Genomic DNA, 23474 nt, shown 5'->3' with positions numbered 1-23474 from the left:
TGATATTGCCCATTGCGAGTTGGACAAGGATTTGATTAGGACTACAAACGTGGATAAAAAGCGCTTAAAAACTACAAATATGGCGGATGTGCGAGTCCGACAGTTACGTAGAGAAGTTTAGATAAAGGGGTTTGAGTGACCAACTATCAATATTTAACCTGACAAAAGTTTTTCTTCACAAAAAGAGTACATCCTTTTAGGATGTAGTATAAGTAGGCGAATTGGGACGCAGCAAAAGTTGAGTTTTTGCTTAAAAGGTAAGAATAAATACAAATAACTAAACATTCTTGACATAAACAACTCTAAATGTCGTAAGATAAGTCATCGGAAATAATTATCTAATCTTATCTAAAAGATTAATAAATACTGTGTAATTTGTAGTTCATTTTACCTAATATATTAATAACTGTTAGTGAACGAATCCTTATTGTAAAGTGTTTACAATATTACTGTGATCTATAGATACTCGACAGTTCATGAGAATTGGATTTTGCATTGCAGAAATGAAAATTTGTGGCTTAAACGTGTTAAACTTTTGTGAAAGTCAGTGCAAAAAAAAAAACAATGCATAATTTTCTTCTTAATTATTATTTTAATTTAATTGTGGAAAATGTGCATCAGAGAGTTCATGTTCCTCCCTTTCCCAGTGGAAATGTGTCATTGTCTGAATATGAACTTTAAGCTTTATCACTCGTATGCAAACAGGCTGTAACGGCACTGCAGGCAGTAAACGCTGATAAACGTGAGCGGGACGGATACGAGTCTGATAATCACAACCGCCAGGCAGAAGCCGCCGCAGGTAGACAGCGCAGGGTCCCAGTCAGGAGTCCAGTTATAACCTGCACACACACAGTCAGGCTTAGAGACACTTTTATAGCAGGATGCTGTTGAAAAGATCACCACATCCACCCCAAAAACACTCACAAATGTCTGAATGCAATTGCATTTTCAGTGTCTCTCAACTAGTTTTGCTTCAGAACCAAGATTTTTTTAGTGAACCAGAATTGTTTTAAAGACATTTGTCCATTTTTTGTGTTAAATACATAAACAACGGAAATATGATTTACGTTTTAAGTAGGGCTGTGCGATATTGAAAAAAAATCAGATATGCAGTACCTTGTTCAATATGCGATACGATATAGCTATTAGTGTGTAAAATCTATTTTAATTATATTTAAAAAAATATTTAAAAACTGAGAACGATACCATTTGTTTCACATTCTTTCTGGGAAAAGAAAGCATCGCTACAACTTCTGAAAGTGACCAGGAGTGTTTCTTTTAGCAAACATTTAAAAAAAAAAATGTGTGTGTGTATTTGGTAGTTCGAGTGTGTAACAAGACACAAAGCCGAACTGAAGGGATCACATGCTTTCAGAGAGGGTGCGCATATTTCGGTGTGTGTGTGTGTGTATGTGTGTTAAAAGCGCAAGACTGCAAGGAGTTGTTTTTCGCAAGTTATTACGTATAATAACTCTTTTTAACGTCAAGCAAGTCACATAAGTATTAGTAGTTGTGTGTCCAGTCTATTCTCTGCTATATAACAACCTAAAACGTACACTTTTCACACTGTTGAAGTGGTTGCCTATTAATGTCATTCAGATATTGTGTGCCGTTGCGATATGCATATTGCGATATGTACATTTGCGATATTTCGATAATTTCTATATATTGCACAGCCCTAGTTTTAAGTGTCTCCAAATATAATATTAATGTCCTGTCGTCATCTACTCTCTTTAATATAAAGGATCTTAATTGGCATCAATGGTTCCAAACATCTTTCAAATCGGGGACACACTGAACGACTAGCTAAACCTTCTGAGACTGAACTGAACACACTAACAGACTCTTTCCTTCGACTGGAGCCGATTTTAATCTTTGGGAGTCAGAGAACAACACAAACGTTTACGATGGAGCCAGACTGCTATAAACGGTTTCATCGGATGAACGCGTTTTGCCACGGTTACGGTTACGCACCTGGCCCGAAGTGAACTTCCTCCGGTCTATGTTTGTTGAATAAAGTCATTTTTATCGGTCTAGCTAGTCTATAGTATGGCGCACTCTGTAGAAACACATTTGTGACGAATCAAGCAGAGAGGACACCAGCCCAAAAACAGTGTGTGCCTCACCAAAAAGCCTGGCTTGACTGCTTTATAAACATCCAGTCTGACTGCATGAGATCGGCGTCTAATGTAACTTGCTTGTTATTTATTTAGCTTGTTATCATAAATAATCTACTGTAGAGGTAACGTATTCTGTCTGCGTTTACACTTGGCATATGCGATCGCCGATCGGCTCATCAGTCAATCAGGACACTTTTACATTTGATCACGTCAAGTTGTCGCCATCTGGATAACTGAACGTATTTCTGTTTGCCGCAAAATATTTAATTGGCCTTTATCACGGAGTGTAAAACAACTTTTGCTTTTTCCTCTATCAATAACAGTGCCCATGGAGCACGGGATTTATGTGATGCATTCATACCATCAGTCTCAAATAGGGATCATCTAATTAAATAATTAAATAAATGTAATACAAACCTTAATTTCATCCAGGAAGTTTTCTCTTAGAACAGAACACAAAATGTGCATTGACAAAACGTGTCCAGTTGTAACCGGTTTGGGACGGACTATCAAACATTAGGTTACATTGACCTAACGCTGGATAGGTATGTGATACATTTACATTTACACATTTGGCAGACGCTTTTATCCAAAGCGACTTACATAGCATTCAAGGTACACATTTTTACATTATTGTCAGTTCTTGCTTTCCCTGGGAATCGAACCCATGACCTTGGCGTTGCTAGCGCCACGCTCTACTGGTTGAGCTACAGGAAAGCCTCATGTGATGACCCAGCAGCTGAGTTATAGAGATACTACCCAACACTAAGTAAAAATATTAAAAACCCAGCTTTTTTTGGAGTGACCAAGCAAATGGGTAATTAAAAATTAAATAAAAAAAACCCTGGCATTTTGCGTGATGACGGTCAGACATTCATTATTGTGAGTGAACAGATCAGAGTAGATTCAGATTGAGAGATCAGGACGTGTCTTACTCTGCAGCGCATCGCGGGTTGAGTTGCCTGTGAAAGAAAGAGAGAGATGTGATGTAAAGTATTGCTGAAAAGGATGAGTGTGTTTGTCAGTGACACTTACGGCAGAGTTTGTTCTCACACGTCTCTCGAGGGCAGCCGCTGCACTGGGTCCCTGTTGTGTATGGAGCCTCACCTTGGTAATTTCCTCTGTTGAAAACAAGTTCAGGCTTAGCAAACGTTACCAAAACATGCTGCGGCTTCCTGCTTTTCATTAAAAGGCATTCATGTGGTTCTTTATTCTTGGTACACCTGCAATAAACCTGCCAACGAGCATTCGTTTGATATAACCTTACTGTCAGACAAACATCCATAGATAAACAGAAAAGACTGGGATTGCAAAATTTCCATTTCCTTCAACGTCAACTAAGTTATAACTCTATGCAATGCATAATTCAAAATATGATTTCATATTAACCCAGTACATTGGCCCCTATTTTTATGGACTTTATTTGAAGAGTTAATACACTGTAAAGTATGATATGATCATAGTAACATATGGATTCAAATTACTTTAACTCAAAGTAATTTAAGCAATATCAACTTTTTGAAAAAGTTTTCATCTCAATTTTGCAGAGAAGTGTGTTTTTGATGGAGCGGTGACTATAAAGGTTCACAATCGTGCTTTGGAAGCAGGTGGTGAGTAAAACTGCTTCAAATGTCTATGTTGTTGGCTATCGTCGCGTGAGTAAAACATCAGTGATCAACACGATCGTATAGTTAATTTATCAATGAAGCATGTGATATCATTTATGGCGTGTGTTTAAATACATTTGTTTAGCTGACCACTATAGGTATCTGTTTGTTTATTGTAAAGCCACCCCAAACATAAACCTAGGTGAAGCTCACACAAAGCACATTCAAATGCGCTACTCCATTGTTTTTCTATGTAACACTATAACACTAGTCTGACGTGAAAAACCGTTTTGCTTGCGATTGCTAAGATTTAGTCGCATACAATAGTCCATAAACCAAATCATGTCCTCACAATCCACAATCCACAAGTAAACAAACGCAAATGTTGACAGGCCACTAAATACAGTCCATACCACCGAGACGGACGTCCTGCTGTTGCTGCTTATTCTGTTCAATTTTATTTTAGCCCTCGAATCCGATTCTGGATTATATCTGTATTAGTTGAATCTGATTGATAGCCATTGTTTATTAGGGTAACGTTTTCTTTTCCACGCTTGGCGATGTCAGCTTTCAGAAGCTCTCGTGCACTAGCTGCGCGCTCGTCATTCTTTCACGATACACCTCCAGCCGCTCGTTTTTTTCCGGAAAGACTCGGTACAGCCTGGCTTTCTTTTATAAATATAATAAAAATAAGGACTTTTTTGGAGATATGAAGGATTCAATACTACTCTATAGGTACTCAAGATTGACATGAGATTGACTGAAACTGAGTGTTTCACCCCCCCTTAAAGAACCAGTGAGTGACAGTCTGATTTTTTCCAATTTAATGCAAGTGAACACTTCTTTTAGCCATGCATCAAAGGAAGGGGTGCATTTTACAATTATAATAAAACAGCACCATTTTATTGGCTTGCAAAGCTGATTTACTGATGCTGAAGTGTTGATGTGTCTGCTTTTTTTACTTACGCTGTTGCATAGTTGCACACAAATATGATTGCTGGCAGTGTTGAGAAACCGGTTTCAGCCACCCCGTTTGGACAGGCCTGCGCGGCACAACCAACCTTATACGTATCAGCCCAAACAACCTTAATGTGCAGAAAACAAGCAATACAGAGAGGTTTATTCACTTATGTTTGGACGCGTGAGTGTTCGGTTAAGCTTTAACCAGATCTGAGCGTATACCTGTGTGTAGTGACCGCACACTTTTGTGCACTGGTTCTGATAGTAATTGTAATCTTTGACCTCATCCACCCAAGACTTCACTGCAGATTTCACTGTGAAATAGCTGTAGGGATATCCAACCCAGATGTTTTCACCCACAGAAGGGAACGTAGGGTGCACCCTTCTCACCTCCTTACGGTGAATGTTATGTTTAAAGATGCAGAATCTGGCCCAGGCCCGCGCCGTCACCGCCAGCCCTTCATCCCACGTCTGCACACAGACACATACGCGCATTACAGCTTCATTTCTGATTAATGTGGATGCTCTGCACCCATACGATTTCATCTTATAAACAATCCGTAGACCCACATGCATACCTGCAAATTATCTATTCTAGCCGGTGCTATACAGCTTCCATTGTAAATACAGTGCAACTCCTGCGTCATCACCAAGCGGCAAACTCCCGCGATCTCTCTTGAAGCCATTACGGAAGTAATGTAAACTGCAATTCTTCAAATGGCTACTAGAGACAGGCTCCAGAAGGAGCAGAATCTCATTGAGCCCCATGTTAAAATTCTCAACTTTACAGCAGAAAAAAACATGTTTACAACCTGGTACAAATTGTGGTTTTGGTCTAAACGGCTAATTTTGACCTTCATGACAACTGTGGGGTGGGTGATTTTTTTTATAACTCATTCGTTTAAGTTATATAAACACTTAAAGTTCTGCATAATTAAGGGCGTGGTTACTTTGAGTGACAGGTGGATAGCCATTTATCCGTCGTCTATAGAGGGAATGCACGTGACGTCACCGCCAGCTGGAGCGACTGTGATTACGCCCCACTGAGTGGCAGAAAGACTGAGAGGCAGCATTAGTTTACAGCGTGAATACAGCAAAAACACACAAAACCAGGCCCGGCTTGTCCACGGACCGCATAGTCATCGCTGTTCCGGACTAGAGATGGACTTGATAATAGCGTATAATTTTTTCACTCAAACCACTGCCACCTGCTGCAGCTTCTGCTTTTAGAGTGAAACGCTGCCCATAACTGCTTGTCTGTGATCTGTAATCCTCTGTAAAAATTTGTAATAATTGCGTATTATCAGCGAAAAGGAGCTAGCAAAAGATCCAGTGTGTATCTGTATTTGCACTTGTCAAATGATTACATTTCCAACATGTTTTCGCCTCGGTGAGTAATGTAGCCAATCACAGACATGTTTGTAGACTTCTGCAACGGAATTGGCCAATCACGGGTGTTGAATTTGGAATCACTCACCGCTTGAGTTTGTCCAGGCGCTGAGTTCAGTTAAACACGCGCAGCAATCCTCTGTAAGTGCAGACATTGTGAAAATAAGAGATTCATTGTATACCAACGTCACTGCGGAACTTTATGAGATTGCGTTTATTGAATGAGTGACAGCTTTTAGTGAATATAAAGTATATTACCACCACTACACGCTTCAAAACACTAACCCATCCACATATACATGCGGGATTCACTCGATAAATTTGATGAATGACAGTTATAAACATTCATGTCGAAATCAGGCTCCTAAAAATGTCAGGAAAACATGATTCCTGGCCGCATATCATTATCCATGGATCACTGAATCTTTGGTAAGTTGTTAGGATTGTTTGCTTTACTCGTGTTTTCCTCCATTAACTCCAGTCACGCAGCAGCTCTTCTGCCACTCAGCCCCGGCTGAGGGGGCGTTACGGCAGGAAAGTGACGTTGATGCATTCCCTCTATAGCAGGGGTATTCAATTAAAATTCTAAGAGGTCCAGTTAGAAAAAAAATCAGCAACCAAAGGTCCGCAACATCACAATGTCTAACTTGTGTTATCATTCAGTGCCACAGCCTAGTAGTTGTATGAAAATATGTAAGTAACCCTAGTCAAGAGACAACTGTCAAATAAAATGAAAGTAAATTTAATAATACTTCAACAATATTTATTGTCTGTTTATTTATTGAGCTGTAGGGAAATAATACGTACTCTAATAATAAATTATCAATTTAAATAAAATAAAGGCTGCATTTAAAAATAAATTATAAATAAATAAAACACAACAGAGTGCATCTCAAAATAAAGTGCTTAATTTTAGAAAAATGAAATAAAAAGTATAGATTGAGTTTCCCTTTTACTTTTTAGTTAACTCCCTTTCACATCTTAAGTTTAAACACATTTTAAAATAAACAATTTCAACACATTAACAATTGAACAGCTTTAACATCTCCTTTTCTCTTTCTCCTTCTCTTTTCATATTTGCTTGATTTTTACACACGTCTTCTTTTTGTTTTCCCTCAAATAAGGTTTCAGCTACCGCACTCATGCACTCCTTGACAACCCCTCCATCAGTAAAGGTTTTTTTATGTTTGCCCAAAATCCAAGCAACTTTAAGGGAACATTCGTTAGCACGTTGTTGGGCAGTGGATGAATGTGTTAGGATTCTGCTGGATCGATCATATTGGGCTTTTAGATCGTTTATTTTCTGTGCCCTCAGTGCGGATTTGAGTGGGTATGTATGGTCAAAAGATTTGTGCTAGTGGCGCTTCAATTGACTTTTAATAATCGCGACAGTCTCTGAACATATGAGACATACTGGTTTTGAACTGCCCGTGGGAAGAATGAACATGTAAGAATCTGTCCATTCTTGATTAAAGCTCTGTTTTCGCTGTACACTTTTCTTTTTATAGAGCACGCCATGTGAAACGTTATCTCATTTTCGTCTCGTCTCTCCCTGTGCGTGTCTGTGTGTATCTCTCACTGTCTGACTCGAGTAGCATCACGTGACATGATTTACAACGCATGCTATTGGTCTGTGAGTTTCCTGGGCCGCGCTAAACCAGTACCATAGATGCTAGAAAAACTGCGCCGATTAAAATAGAAACGCTCCGTCAAAAGTAAATCATTTTAAATAATTTAGGGGTTATTGGTCCGGGTCCGGACAGAACGGCGGCTGGGTCCGGATCCGGACCGCGGTCCACCTATTAGTGACCTCTGCTCTATAGTCATTGCGTCTCCTAAGCTCGTCCACACCCCGCCCTTTTGCCCATTTTCTGTTATCCGGGAGTGACACACGATGACTCGCTCGCAAGATGGCGACGCCCAGCTCGCCCCTACTTTAAGCATCAGAACGGCTTATCGGAATCCTATGGGTGACGTCACGGACACTACGTTTATATTTTTTCATAGTCTATGGTCATCACACGCATGCTCATGTGAACCGCATCGGCTGCCGTAGATCTCGAAAGCGCTGCACTGTTGACAACGGAAACTGCGTAGAATTTTTTTAAATAAAGCCGTTACTTTTGTTTGTTTTTGCTCAACAAAAAGTATTCTCGTCGCTTCATTAAAATAAGGTTGAACCACTGTAGTCACTTGGACTATTTTAATGATGTTTTATACCTTTCCGGACCTTGAAAGTGGTTATCAAACAGCTGTCTATGGAGGGGTCAGAGAGCTCTCAGATTTCATCAAAATCTCTTAGTTTGGGTTTTGAAGATGAAGGACATGAGGGTGAGGAATTAATGACAGAATTTTCATTTTTGGGTGAACTAACCCTTTAAGCCTTATGAATCTTTTGTACATTTTCTGCAGTGTTCGAATTCATTATGATGCCTTATAATGATCAGACACACTCAAGACACGTGACACCTTTTTCAGATGAAATCATTATAAATAAAACTAATTTTTCCAGGGACTATAAGTGCTGATTAACGTATAAATGTGTGAATTAGCGCACGTCTTGAATCGCATTCAGGCACGGTAGAAGGCAACCGTGCCTAGTGTGAGTACACCCTTAGTTTCATGGGTTTTGGCCCTATTGGCCTTCCATAGTCTAGCTGCACATGTTTAACATAGGCAAGGCAAGTTTATTTGTATAGCACATTTCATACCCAATGACAATTCAAAGTGCTTTACATAGAAATGAATTAAAATAGTGGTAACATATGCAGAAAAGAAGAGAGAAAAGAATGTGTATGAATTAAAATTTAAAAACAAGGAGAGTTAAAACAGTTGTAAAGATACCAAAAAATAAAAAAACATAGAAAAACAAGTTTTATGATTGGCCCAGTGAGTCAGTTCGTTCGCACCTCGTATGTGTTCATCATACTGATGATTTACAGGTAATGCAACTACTTTAATTGCCTGATCCAATTTAACATTTTTTAAAGTGTATATTGTTAAAAACCCCTGTTCACACATAATCTCTTAACTAAAAGATGTGAATTTTAATCTGATTATGCTTTCGGCAGTAAGTCCAGCTCTGTTTAAAACATCTTACACTGTATAAGACTCCATCTGAACCTGCTGGTCTCCGATTAGAGACATCAAAATCATCTCATATTTACCATGTAGCGCATGTTGCTGGCCGGTGGATTCACGTTGGTGCGGCCCATGTTGTGTTCTCTCACACATTCCTCAATAAATGCTGGATCCCTGATATCGAAGAAGGGCTCGGTGGAAACCACATTTAGTAGAACTGTGACAGAAATCAAAACGTAAATAAAGTCCCTCATCACTGAGTTTGACTGATGATTGAGTGAGAGCGGTTTCCTGGTAGTGGTGTGAACATTGCCCTAACTTGGTGTGTTTTTTTTACTAACTTCTGCTTCTGTCAAACAGCAGTGCGGCTGAAATACATCGCACTGCATTGTGGTAAACCACTTCCTCCGCCTCACCATTTGAGCGCTGGTTATCGCAAGGTTAACTGGGTAAATGCAAAGGATGAAGATTTTAATACCATGATTTATGAATTTGGGATCTAAACCACAAAAGTAATTTTAATCGTGCAATCATGTTTGCAAAACTAAAATCATTTAAAATGTTCTTCAGCATATTGAGCATCATAACCTGCATGCATATGTGGTGTAGCTCTTTGCACATCGTCATGTTTCCCCTTTCTAATGAGAGCAGGGCTTTATTTAGCAGTTCTGATGTGATGCATGAGAAACATGTTTTTCTCTGACCAGAAATGTTTTTGTCAACATCGAAGCATAATTTATGTCAGTGCTGTTAACTGAAAAGTCACTCTCATTAACTGAACTAAAAAACAACAACTCTTGCCTTAACTGGAATAAAATAAGTTGAATTTGAAGTGAAATTGAAGTACAAAAATGACTAAAACTGAAATAAAAATAAAGCTAAATGGAAATATAGAAAATAAATACAATTGACAAAAGCAACTAAAAATAACATCCAAGAATTTATAAAAATAAATAAATTTGTAGAATATTGTAAATATTAGTAATACTATAAAAGTCTACTAAAATAACACAGATGAATGTCTATTGTGGTTTATATTTTACATTTATTTTATATTAGTCGTTTTTTCAATGAAATTTTTTTTTTATTACAAATTATATTATCCGAATAAATGTTCAACTTAAATGAAAATGCCATGTCAATCTAATGGAAATAAATTAAGTACTAAAAGTAAAAAACTAAATAAAAATAAATATTTAGTCATTTAAACTTTAGATTTACTCTTGACTTAGTACAGCTACCATATATGTTACCATTCTTGTGTTTTGCTGAATGTGTTAAGTGTGTGTATGTGACTCAAGCATGATCAACTGCAAGATACAAATATAAAAGGATTATATCAACCCAATTAAACGTTTCGCATATGTAATGTTTATTAAATAGCACACAGTCTCTTAAAACATTTATTTGATAAATGCTTTTTTACAGTAATTCAAGTATAGTTGATTATAAAGTGATCCGTATCTCATAATATTACAGTGTTCAGTGTTAAGGTGCCAGGGAAAACAATCATTCTTATTTACACCACAATCAAGTATTTCATTATACATTTCAACATAATATAAAATGAGCATAAGATTAGAAATCCCAAAACATATGATTGAGCAGCATCAGTACCTCAGACCCCTTAAAACCACATGCAACTGACACAGATTACCGTAGTGTGGGTGTGTGTGTGTGTGGCCTGGTAATGATTATGTGCACAAAATGTCTCTACAAACAAAGCAGTATCTGAAAGCCTTGTCCTTGTGGGGATGGGTTTTATTGGTACCCATTAGGAAAATGGTTATAAATCATAATTCTGTGATGTTAGGTTTAGTGTTTATAAAGTTTGTACAGTATAAAAATCATTGTGTCTATGGAAAGTCCCCATAAAACACAAAAACACAACGTGTGTGTGTGTGTGTGTGTGTGTGTGTGTGTGTGTGTGTGTGTGTGTGTGTGTGTGTGTGTGTGTGTGTGTGTGTGTGTGTGTGTGTGTGTGTGTGTGTGTGTGTGTGTGTGTGTGTGTGTGTGTGTGTGTGTGTGTGTGTGTGTGCATGCATTAAGACAGCACACAGTATTTACTGCTCTCGTCTGTCACAACAACACTTTGAAGGAAGTAATCCCAGTCTGGTCCTGATAGTGGCAGCTCCGTCTGAAAATGGTTCCAGAACCTGCCAGAGAAAAACAAACACTATTATAGACCTAACAGTCATCAAGGCCATCCTGTGCTTTTCTCATGTTGCAGTTATTAACTTAAACTAAATAGTAACACTCTAAAATAATTAACCCAGAAAATTCTGTGTTTGGTGGGGAAAGAGTTAAAATAGACATAATAAACAACATTTAAAACTAGAGTTTCGCCACAGCGGGTCTTTGTAACATTTCTCCTTATTTAGAACCTCTTTGGCATTAAAATTGAGTGAAGAGCCCTAGACTTCTACAGGTGCTTTTTCAAACATTAAAAAAATGAATATACTGGTCATTTAATTATAATATCATCAAAAAGTTGATTTATTTTACTAATTCCAATCAAAAAGTGAAAATTGTATGTTATATTAATTCATTACACACATACTGGTTTATTTCAAATGTTTATTTCTTTTAAAATTAGAATATTGTGAAAAGGTTGAATATTGAAGACACCTGGTGCCACACACTAATCAGCTAATTAACTCAAAACACCTGCAAAGGCCTTTAGATGGGCTCTCAGTCTAGTTCTGTAGGCTACACAATCATGGGGAAGACTGCTGGCTTGACAATTGTCCACAAGACGACCATTGACACCTTGCACAAGGAGGGCAAAACACAAAAGGTCATTGCAAAAGAGGCTGGCTGTTCAGAGAGCTCTGAGTCCAAGCACATTAATAGAGAGGCAAAGGGAAGGAAAAGATGTGGTTGAAAAAAGTGTACAAGAAATAGGGATAACCACACCCTGGAGAGGATTGTGAAACAAAACCCATTCAAAAATGTGGGGGAGATTCACAAAGAGTGGACTGCAGCTGGAGTCAGTGCTTCAAGAACCACAACGCACAGACATGGGTTTCAGCTGTCGCATTCCTTGTGTCAAGCCACTCTTGAACAACAGGGTGTCAATTTTTAAAGCACTTCATGCTTCCTGCTGCTGGCCAACTTTATGGAGATGCAGATTTCATTTTCCAACAGGACCTGGCACCTGCACACAGTGCCAAAGCAACCAGTACCTGGTTTAAGGACCATGGTATCCCTGTTCTTAATTGGCCAGCAAACTCACCTGACCTTAACCCCATAGAAAATCTCTGGGGTATCATGAAGAGGAAGATGGGATATACCAGAGCCAACAATGCAGAAGAGCTGAAGGCCACTATCAGAGCAACCTGTGCTCTCAAAACACCTGAGCAGAGCCACAGACTGATCGACTCCACGCCACGCCGCATCGCTGCAGTAATTCAGGCTAAAGGAGCCCCAACTAAGTACTGAGTGCTGTACATGCTCATACTTTTCATGTTCATACTTTTCAGTTGGCCAAGTTTTCTAAAAATCCTTACTTTGTATTGGTCTTAAGTAATTAGGTTTGGGATTTTCCTTAGTTGTCCGTTATAACCATCACAATTACAAGAAATAAACATTTGGAATATATCAGTCTGTGTGTAAAGAATCAATATAATATACAAGTTTCAGTTTTTGAATGGAATTAGTGAAATAAATCAACTTTTTGATGATATTCTAAATATCTGACCAGCACCTGTATATAGAACCTCACTGGATCTTTTTCCTAAGAGTGTATTCTTCGAAGTAAGTTTGGGGTACACACAGAGAAAAAAGTTGTCAAATTGTACCTTTAGGGGTACAACAGCTTGTACTTAAAGGGACATTATATTTTTACCTGTTTTTTTTTACTACAAAAGGTTCATAGTAGTACCTATTTGTACTCTAATCTACATATATACACCTTTTAGGAGTAAAAAAGGTACAAAGATGTCGTTTTCAGGGTACTGCCCCAGCGACAAGCTTTACGCCTAAAGGTACAATTTGGGGTAATGTATTTTTCCTTTTCATGTTGTGATGAAAGTGCTTTACTTGTGGTGGTAAACATCAGGATCTCGACTCATTCTGTTGTTGAAGCCGATGTACAGGTCGTCCCACAGCAGCCCGTTCAAAACCACGTTTCTCATCACGCCCACTCTGTTCTTGATCTAAACACATTTTATGTATTAAAATCAGTGCATTTCCCATCCAACACAGTCTGTGCTACGGGACTTCAGTAAGGTCACCTCCTCGTATGCGTGCTCTCTCTCCGGCCGCGTGTCTGGGAAAGAAAGATCCATAAAGTCCACCAGATAGTCGTAACCTCCAGGCAGGGGCTTGAAATCATCCTCCGTCTCAATGACCTGAAGGAAAAGCACTCAGTGTTAGAGTTGAACCCATCTGTGGGGCGGGGTTGTTTAATGTGTATGTGTGAGATCCACCAGCCGTTTGGCTATATAAAGTATTATTTACCCGGATGACCAGATTGTAGCCTTTAAATCCTGCCCAGTCATAATAGTACCGGATCCAGCTTTTGTATTTAAAGATTTCAGCTGAAATGGAAGCATTCAGTTCATCCACATACAAGTCAAAGTCCCAACTGTCCTTATAGATCTTTGTGCCGTTGGGCGGTTCAGTGATGGCATGACTCCTATGGTTATGATATTAAAACCAGAAAAGAATGAAAAACAGGCAGAAATATTTCGAGACTAATGCTACATGCTAAATCATTCATGCATGATCATAATTCTTAAATAAAAGTTAAACAGATGCATGCTCAAAAACTAGAAAGAAGGTAAAAGACATTGTCTGAGATGGCATTCAATATTTTTACAGATTAATAGATAAATAAAAACAGATTAAACTTTACTGTTAATAAACTGCAGAATTATTCAGCCACGCTCTAAAATATGCGTGCATATATGTACATATTAGGGAAAAAAAACCTAAAAATTAAAGGTGTCATGAACTGGCTTTTAAATATATATATATATATACACTGTTGTCTAAGGTCAACTTATGATGTTTGCATGGTTTTTACCTTCAAAAACATCATAATGAATTATTAATAGGCTAGTTTATACCCTGGTTTTCTGCCCCTCTCCTGCACGCTCGGTTTCTATGGGAATAACGTCAACGGTTATGATTGGATAGTAGTTATGCATAATAATGAGTTTCGACTCCCCCAACAGTAGCCTACACGTGGGGAATTGTTTTGAAAGCGTGTGGAGAAACGCTAACCCTAATGATGATCGGCCCACAGGGCTGCAAAACCTCTTTATCAAACAAACACAATGATTTATCTCTCATCAGCCCGCCAAATAATTGGAATTTTATTTTGTATTTCTTGGCCCGTCCGATCCGAGAAACGCATTACTGACACACACACACACACACACACACACACACACACACACACACACACACACACACACACACACACACACACACACACACACACACACACACACACACACACCTGCAAAACTTCACTGCAGACAAATCAGCATGTTCAAATCTTCCGCAGTTGAATTTTCCTTCAAATGTCAAGTCAAGAGAGTGAACAATGCACATCATGAAAGGAATGTTTTTTCACTATTAAGCCCGTCCGGCAGGCCAGGGATACATTTTGATACATTTTAAACACATTATCCCCAGGACATCGGGCCCCTACATGTTTGAGTCAAATCTCGGATCCCGAATCGCAGGACAATGAACCTACAACAGCTCAAATACAAAGGATACTTCAGCCTGTGACAGCGTGGAAGTTATGTTTAGTTAGACACGTACATAATCAGTAGATATCAAACGATCTGTAACAATGCAATACTATCACATATAAAGCATTTTTTTACTCGCATACGTGTGTTGCGTCATTCTTGTCAGATCCAAAATAGAAGGCACAGCCTTGTTTTTAATCTCATTCTGTCTGCAAATCCGGTCTCTTGTTCCTAATATTTGAATCCGAATGAAGCTTATGCAGAATGTTTATAACTTGGAAGTTTGGTCCGGTTTAGCGCCACGTAGGCCTGTGGTATTTATCTATTACATAGAGGTCTATTACATTTATGTGTTTCATCACACTCTGACGTCACAGGGAGTCACATTCCCAGATCAAGCGTTTGCTGAACAAGGAGTTTTCAGCTCCAAAACAAAAGCTCAAAGGAAGGTTGATTTCTCAATTCATGACCCCTTTAAACATCTCAAACGTCAAATTACAGAATTAAGAAAGGAAACATGAAGAGAGGGAAAAAAAGCAACAAGCTTAATATGCATCAATGACTTTCAAGGAACAAAACTATTTGAGAACCGCTGATAATGCACTGAACGTATATCAACATGCTACATGCCAGTGTAATAAAGTCATGGGAATGCTACATGCCAATGCTAATAAAGCCGTAATACCTGTTAGATGGGTCATTTAGCACGAGGGCCAGATCCAGGACAGAACCGGGTAAAGGTGTCCAGGTTAGGGTGTTTGGACAGCTCTTCCTTATTGACTCGTTCAGGTCTACTGGGCTGTTCTTGATGTTGGTCTCCTTTATGTACCTGTTAGTCATGGTCAAGTGTTACTTAGTAGTGTTATAAACATTATTCATACTTTTTAACTCTTTCCCCACCAGCATTTTAAACCCAAAAAGTAGCCAGCCACCGCCAGGTTTTTAACCATTTTCACAAAAATGTAATAGCCCATAGAATGTTTTGTTTTATGAATATCTGAGCATGCAATATATCAAAAGAAAAACCCTCTTCTTAAAAAATAAATAAATAAATAATTATATTTATTCTAGCTTAATGCATTCCTTTTTTATCAACTCTTGAATATGGGTAAGTTTCGTTAAAAAAAGCAACATTTTAAACAAAAAGCTGAGAAAATCACATTTTTGTGAAAGATCAGATTCAGAGTGATGATCAAACACAGATGAAGTATATCGAGTCCTTCAACACCCCTAATGCTTCAGTCCTGTAGCTCATCCTGGGTCCACATTTCATTCACTAACATCAGATAGTTTGGATTTATATGATGTTTAATGTTGATCAGGGTTTCCGCGGGGTCATAAAAAGTAATAAATTTAACAATAAGAATTTATGGTCATAAAAAGTCATAAATTTAACAATAAGAATTTAAGGCCATAAAAAGTCGTAAAAAGTCAGTATTTTCCATACACGGTCATAAAAACATAAAAACAAATGTAAGGCCTAAAAAGTCTTAAATTTGCTGAAGCATTGCGTTCTAGGTCTTAAAGGGGGGGTGAAATGCTGTTTCATGCATACTGAGCATTTTACACTGTTAAAGACTTGGATTCCCATCCTAAACATAGACAAAGTTTCAAAAACTAATGTTGGACGTTTGATGGAGTATTTCTGTGTTAAAAATACTCCTTCCGGTTTCTCACAAGTTTCGGAGAGTTTTTTTCGAGTATGGGTCGGCTTGACGTTAATAGAACGGAAGGTCCTTGTATGGGCCGTACGGGCTCTTCTCCCGGTAGGGTGCGCGCTAGGGATGGGACGATACACTTAAACTCACGATACGATGCACCTCGATATGCCAGGGTTACGATACGATACATCACGATATCAAAATATATTTTTTTCTTTCCAAATCTGTGATTTTTTTTTTTTTTACCACCCAAGTAATGTACTTAAACGAAAGGTAGGATTTTTCTCTTTTTTTGCATTTTGGTTCTATGTTGTTTAAAAAAAAAAAGGAGAATTTTTAGAAGTCCGCGACCACATTTTAAACAGGGGTGCCAATAATTGTGGAGGGCACTGTAGGGATGTCAATCAATTAAAATATTGAATCGCGATTAACTGCATGATTGTCATGAGTTAACTCGCGATTAATCGCAATTTAATTGCACCTTTTTAGCAATTGTAAATGTGTCTTAAATTAAGTTTAAATTAAGTTTTTAATACTCTAATCAACATAGGTATGGACAAATATGCATGCTTTATGCAAATGTACATTTATTATTAGTGAAACCATACTTATTCAATAATAATCAATACAGCATGAAGACTAGACATATCAAAGGTCAAAGATATGTTTATCTAAGAAATTGTTCATGTCTCTTAAGCCTAAACTTAAAAATAATGAGTAAGTAGTGATTTCTCACTTAGTTTTTACACTGGCAGTTTAATTCAGAGCAGGGCACAGTTTGTATGAAAAATTGTTAATGTGTACCAGTGAGCGAACCAGAACCACACCATACCTGGAGGAGGTCCATATTACACGAGTGGAATATAGTGCGGCCCCTTTAAGAGATCCGCATTCCCTCTTGAACTGCCGGTATTTTGCGTGTGCGCGCCGAACTGCCGCTATTCACGTGGACAGTGTGGAGAACACGGACGACTCGGGAGCGCGCTTGTTCAGGAAAGTAACCTGTGCATTCGTTTTAGCCGATTGTAATGTATTTAGTTCAATAAAACACGTGTACTGTAAGCGGGGTGATGGTGTTAATGATTTACCTCAGACATGAGTGAGTGAGCTGCAGTGCATCGCGCTCAGACTGCAGAGCAATAACTGCATTTTTGGTTTAGAATATTAATGCTAATGTCAACCATTTTCTTTCCCTATTAATGTTTGCTGCTACATCCTTTGTCTGACTACTCTCACTTTTTCCAACTAACGTTAACTTACAGGCTATATGCCTCAGATCAAACAGAAAATGCGCGCTGCGTTTTGTTATGTCTGCCCCCCACACACACACATATAATACACTAAATTATTTAACTTGTATACTACGCAAATCATGCAGCAGTGCCATCTATCTTTATTTCGCGATCCATTTTTTTCGACCTCGATGCGTTTCGTCACGTTTTGTATCGCGATATTTTGTCAAACGATATTTCGTCCCATCCCTAGTGCGCGCGCGTCACTAGAGCGAGAGAGAGGAAATGCACGCCCATGAACACTCTCAGCTGCAGATCCAGTCGTCCGTGACAACTTCTGTCGCCGCGCTTCTCTTTATTCCTATGGGTGACGTCGAGCGACTTCAACGCTTCAGCACAGCATTCCGGGAAGGCAGCGCTGCATTTGATCCGATTTGAACGCAGAAATGACGGGAAGCTTCACAGCATCGCTTCAGTCGTGTCTCAAAGTGGATTTACACGGTCAGTGCTGTCACAGGATTTCACAAAATCAACAGTTACCAAAGAAGTGTGTTTTTGTCGGAGCGGTCCCAGCGATAAAGGTTCACGGTCGTGCTTTGGAAGCAGCCGGTGAGTAATACTGCTTCAAATGTCTGTTGTTGGCTATGTGTGTTTAAATACATTTGTTTAGCTGACCACTATAGGTGTCAGTTTGTTTATTGAACCACCCCAAACAAAAACCTAGCCTTCTCACAAAGCGTGCTTCGTCATTCAAATGCGCTAACGGACTCCATTGTTGTTCTCTGTATAACGTTACACTAGTCTGACGTGCAAAACCGTTTTGCTTGCTACTGCTAAGGTTTAGTCGCATACAATAGTCCATAAACCGAATCATGTCCTCATAAACTGAGAGTAAAGACACACAAATGTTGACAGGCCACTAAATACAGTCCATACCACAGAGACAGACGTCCTGCTGCTGCTGTTTCTCCTGTTCAATTTATTTCAGCCTCTAAATGATTCTGGATCATATCTGTATTAGTTGAATCTGATTGATACTCATGGTTTATTTAGCGTAGCGTTTTCTTCTCCACACTTGAGGACGTCACTGATTTGTGCGCGATCGTCATTCTTTAGCTCCGTCCACGCGATACACCTTCAGGCGCTCGTTTTTTTTCCGGAAAGACTTGGTTTATATTTATTTTATAAATATAATGAAACTAAAGACTTTTCGGAGATATGAAGGATGCAATACTACTCTATAGGTACTCAAGATTGACATGAGATTGACTGAAACTGAGTGTTTCACCCCCCCTTTAATGTTAAAACAGTCTTAATTTTCCTTCGTCCATGTAACGCTACCTCATTAAATTGCTATCGCCTCTGCAGCGCGCGTGTTTATTCCGTGGTGTTTGCAGTTCTTTCTTTCGCTAGTCCAACTATTGTTCGCTGTATTACAACTACAAATTAGACCAGCATGCATCTTGTATTGCAGCCAATCAGCTTTTGTGTTATTGGGACGAGCGTCTTTCTGATTGTACCCCACAGACGCATAAAATGGATTTTATTCATCATCTGACGTTCTTCCAATTCAGCGATCATGAAAGCAAAGGCAAATCTTTCTCACCATCTTGCATAATGACCAAATAAAAGTATAATATACCCTAATGCACTAAAAAGAGTTAATAACAGTGATGTAGACTCCGAAACTCCGATGTCAGACAGGGTGTTTGCCGCCTGTCAGCGCTCGCACGAGTGTATTGAATGTGTTATTTCTAGGATATACACATTATGTATGAGTCTATATCCTGACTTGAGTAAAAAAGTTTGAGACGTGTCAGTAAGTTCTGTATCTGCGCATTAGTACGTTCTCAAAGTGAAACTAATATAGCTATAGCTTAACAACAACACAAATGGGGAAAACAGGACTTACACTTAATGCACTGTTTGTAGATATGTATCTTTATGTTGTATTAATTTGTCCTATTCTGACAATTGTCTATTTTATTACTGACCAGTTTACTTGATTACTTATTTACTAGAAAACTTTTTACTTATATTAAGCAATTGATTATTGCTGTGGTTTACTTGTAAGATCTTAGTCATATTTCCCACCCCAAGCGATCGTGTTATTAAAGATAGATAGCACATCACTGGACCAGCCTTTTTTGTTTTGTAACACCAAACAAGATTCATGCATTTTGTTTGTTTTATTGCCATGTGTGACTCTTGTTATGGTTAATGTGGCATCCTAATTATGAAAAAAATAAAAATGTTCGCAAATTTATGGAAATGACTACCACAAAATAAAATAGTTCACTAGTCAGGGCACTGATCAGGACATAAGTCAATGGGCTGACTCCCTGATCAGTGCCCTGACTACTGAACTAGGGAGCTGACTGACGCACAATATACTTTGTTCAATTTAAATAAATTAATTCCCTTTGCAAGTACTTTAGTGATTCTGCATTTCCTATGCATGTTTTTGTTTTTATTGCGTGATAAAGGTCTTAAATTTAATTCATAATGGTCTTAAAAAGGTCATAAAAAGTCTTAAATTTGACTTGCTGAAACCTGCAGACACCCTGGGTGATGATCACGTTATTTTACATATGCATCTGCTTACATACGATTACTTGTTTTACTGCGTCTTACTCGCGCGAGTGTGTTTTGACCAGGAGTATCTGTACTCGTTCAGAAGACGCATAATAGCGCCCTCTAGCGTCTGACAGTGAAAACAAGGAAACCCAGAAAATGTTGTGTTTGGCGGGGAAATAGTTAACGTTTTTGAAAGAAGTCTCTTATTTTCTCCATGACTGCATTTATTTGTTACACTAAAATATTATTACAATTTAAAATATCCTTTTCAATGTGAATATACATTTTTAAATGAATTTGAATTTTCAGCATTATTACTCAAGTCTTCTGATTGGCCGCTAAAGGAACATTTCTGATAAATTATCAGTGTTGAAAACAGTTGTGCTACTTCCTATTTGGGGTCTTTTATAAATAGAAGGTCAGAACAGCATTTTTTTTGTAATATGTTTGTGGTATTATAACTGTGTTCACCTGTCAGAGGGATGAGCTTCAGTGAAGTATCCAGCAAACGGACAGTAGACCTTAGGCTGCAGGGATTTCACCAGCTGAGTCTTGTAGTTTAGCAGTTTCTTTCTCTCATTCTTGATGAAATCCGCCTTCCAGTTTTCTGTCAAATTATAATTTCAATGCAGAGTTGCCTGTTTCCGTAATGTTAATTTTAAAGAAATAAACCTGAATGTGTAACAAAGACTTTAGATATTCAATGTATATTTAATGTAAACATAAAACAATCACTTTAGCAAATTTTGTTTTATTTTGATGAATAAAATAATTTTTGTTCAATAAATATGCTGACATTAAAATATGTTAACTCTTTCCCCGCCAGCGTTTAAAAAAAAGTTGCCAGCCACCGCCAGGGTTTTTGACAATTTTCACCAAAATTTAATAGCCCATAGAATATTTTGTTTAATGAATATCTGAGCATGCAATATATCAAAATAAAGAGCTGACCCTCTTCTTTTAAACAACCCCCCCCCCCGTTTTATTCTAGCTTCATGCATTCCTTTTTTATCAACACTTGAATATGTGTAGGTTTCATAAAAAAAGCAACATTTTGAACAAAAAGCTGAGAAAATCATTTTTTTTTGTGAAAGACTGTTTCCAGATCAGATTCAGAGATGATCATACACAGATGGAGTAGATCGAGTCCATCAACACCCCTAATGCTTACACAGTCCTGTAGTTCGTCCTGGGTCCACATTTCATTCAGTAACATTAGGCAGTTTTGATTCATATGCTGTTTAATGAGGATGATCACGTTATTTTTAATATGCATATGATTACATGCAATCGCTCGTTTCACTGCGTCTTCCTCACGTGTGTTTTGATCAGGAGATTCAGTACTCATTCAGAAGATGCGCAATAGCGCCCCCCTAGCGCCCGACAGTGAAAACACGGAAACCCGGAAAATTCCGTCATTGGCCTGGAAGCGTTTTCTCACAAATAACAGAAATTTCCGTGTTTGCCGGGGAAAGAGTTAATATAGAAATACAATATTCCCAAAAGTATTGGGACATCCCTCTAAATCACTGAATTCAGGTGATCAATCTCTTCATGGCCACAGGTGTATAAACCAAGCACTAGGCCTGGAGACGCTTCTACACACATTAGTGTAAGAATGGCTCGCTCTCAGGAGCTCAGTGAACTCAAGCGTGGGACCGTGATAGGCTGCCAACTGTGCAATAAGTCCATGAAATGTCCTCACTACTAAATATTCCACGCACAAATGTTAGTAATATTATAATAAAGTAGCAGCAATTGGGAACGACAGGGATTATGGTGTGGGGTTGTTTTTCAGGGATTGGGGTTAGCCCCGGCCCCTTAGTTCCAGTGAAAGGAACTCTTAATGCTTTAGCATACCAAGACATTTTGGACAATTTTATGCTCCCAATTTTGTGGGAACAGTTTGGGGACGGCCTCTTCCTGTTCCAACATGACTGCGCACCAGTGCACAAAGCGTCGGTCCATAAAGACATGGATGAGTGAGTTTGGTGTGGAGGAACTTGACTGTCCTGCACAGAGTCCTGACCTCAACCCAACAGAACACCTTTGGAATGAATTAGAGCAGAGACTCCCATAAAAAAAGAAAGAAAATTCCCATAAACACACTCCTAAACCTCGTGAAAAGCCTTCCCGGAAGAGTTGAAGCTGTTAGAGCTACATATGGCGGGCCAACTCCATATTAAACCCTACCGATTAAGAATGGGGGATTATTAAAGTTCATGTGCATGTAAAGGCAGACATCCCAACACTTTTGGCAATATAGTGTATATTTTAAAAAGTAAATATTCTGAAGGGATTGAAGGAAGTGCATTTGCTGGTTTAGTCTTAAAATATGCAGTTTTTTTTGTCATGATTTGAGCGTTTAGAAACCAAATGTATGAGACAGATGTCAGATTTATTTGGTGATTTCAAATATGAAATGTGTTCGTAATTTGGAGAATTTGATGTTTCCCCATTCAAAGAGATAGGAGCTGCACTTGCATGGCTGAAGTAGTGTTTCTAAGATGGCCGGCGAGTGAAATGACCCGGGATGTTGATGTGTAACTCACCGGTGTACTTGCCTCCATGGAAGGTCATGGGAAAACCGGAGGCGCCGCCAGCGAAGTCACTCATCATCACATCAACCCCATGGGGAAGACGTCCATTGTTTGGCCTGGTGCAGTCCACCGTATTCAGGATCATGTGACCTTGAAAGGTGTTTTTATTTTATTTAGTTTATGCAACTTACATATCGTAAAGTTGTGCATTTTTGAGGGGCTTTACTCGCATTATTGCTGTAGATAATCTGTTGTTTGTAGGTGGAAACATCTCAACATTTTCTTACTTTATCTTTTTAATTTCACAGTGGGTCAGTTTTTTTTTTTTATACTTCAAAGATCAAATCAAATCAGATCCATTAAATTGATCAAAAGTGACAGTAAAGACATTGTTACAGAAGATTTCTATTTAAAATAAATGCTGTTCTTTTGAACTATTCATCAAAGGACCCTGCAGAAACAATGTCCACAAAAATATGAAGCACTTCAACATTAATATTAATAATCAATAATGTTTCTTGTGCAAATCATCATATTAGAATGATTTCTGTAGGATAACTGGAGTAATGATGCTGAAAATTCAGCTTTGATCATTGGAA

General features: G+C 38.4%; 2 protein-coding genes and 1 non-coding gene across 5 annotated transcripts in view; all 3 read right to left on the bottom strand.

The window, feature by feature from the left end:
• Nucleotides 1–545: 545 nt before the first annotated feature.
• On the bottom strand, nucleotides 546–9476 carry glipr1a (GLI pathogenesis-related 1a). 2 transcript variants are annotated; one of them, XM_067427521.1, is made up of 6 exons: nucleotides 9244–9476; nucleotides 4910–5158; nucleotides 4694–4812; nucleotides 3156–3241; nucleotides 3056–3082; nucleotides 549–839 (listed from the first exon to the last, which is right to left on the bottom strand). In XM_067427521.1, the coding sequence occupies exons 1-6, from the start codon at nucleotides 9409–9411 to the stop codon at nucleotides 688–690; spliced, it is 801 nt and encodes a 266-aa protein (XP_067283622.1). In that variant the 5' UTR covers nucleotides 9412–9476; the 3' UTR covers nucleotides 549–687. The 2 variants fall into 2 exon arrangements, with proteins under 2 accessions (XP_067283623.1, XP_067283622.1); XM_067427522.1 differs by lacking the exon at nucleotides 3056–3082 and having other exon boundaries at nucleotides 546–839.
• trnaa-agc (transfer RNA alanine (anticodon AGC)) lies at nucleotides 2765–2839 on the bottom strand. The gene has a single exon. It is a non-coding gene; the product is annotated as a tRNA-Ala (tRNA).
• A 1042-nt stretch (nucleotides 9477–10518) lies between the features above and the next one.
• cmah (cytidine monophospho-N-acetylneuraminic acid hydroxylase) overlaps nucleotides 10519–23474 on the bottom strand; it is a 34902-nt gene continuing 21946 nt past the window's right edge. Inside the window, exons 9-16 of one of the 2 annotated variants that reach the window (XR_010899557.1) lie at nucleotides 22888–23025; nucleotides 20807–20942; nucleotides 15551–15694; nucleotides 13619–13796; nucleotides 13393–13509; nucleotides 13199–13314; nucleotides 11825–11926; nucleotides 11189–11313 (exon numbers count right to left, since the gene is read on the bottom strand). Coding sequence is in view for 1 of the 2 variants with exons in the window: in XM_067427520.1 (XP_067283621.1) it covers nucleotides 11202–11313; nucleotides 13199–13314; nucleotides 13393–13509; nucleotides 13619–13796; nucleotides 15551–15694; nucleotides 20807–20942; nucleotides 22888–23025 (941 nt within the window). In the remaining variant the exon portion in view is untranslated. Of the gene's footprint in view, nucleotides 11314–11824; nucleotides 11927–13198; nucleotides 13315–13392; nucleotides 13510–13618; nucleotides 13797–15550; nucleotides 15695–20806; nucleotides 20943–22887; nucleotides 23026–23474 lie in introns of both variants that reach the window. The other variant, XM_067427520.1, reaches the window with a different exon arrangement.

Source organism: Pseudorasbora parva, chromosome 20 (genome assembly GCF_024679245.1).
Source record: "Pseudorasbora parva isolate DD20220531a chromosome 20, ASM2467924v1, whole genome shotgun sequence".
NCBI lineage: Eukaryota > Metazoa > Chordata > Actinopteri > Cypriniformes > Gobionidae > Pseudorasbora > Pseudorasbora parva.
This window is presented reverse-complemented; position numbering and strand designations above follow the sequence as displayed.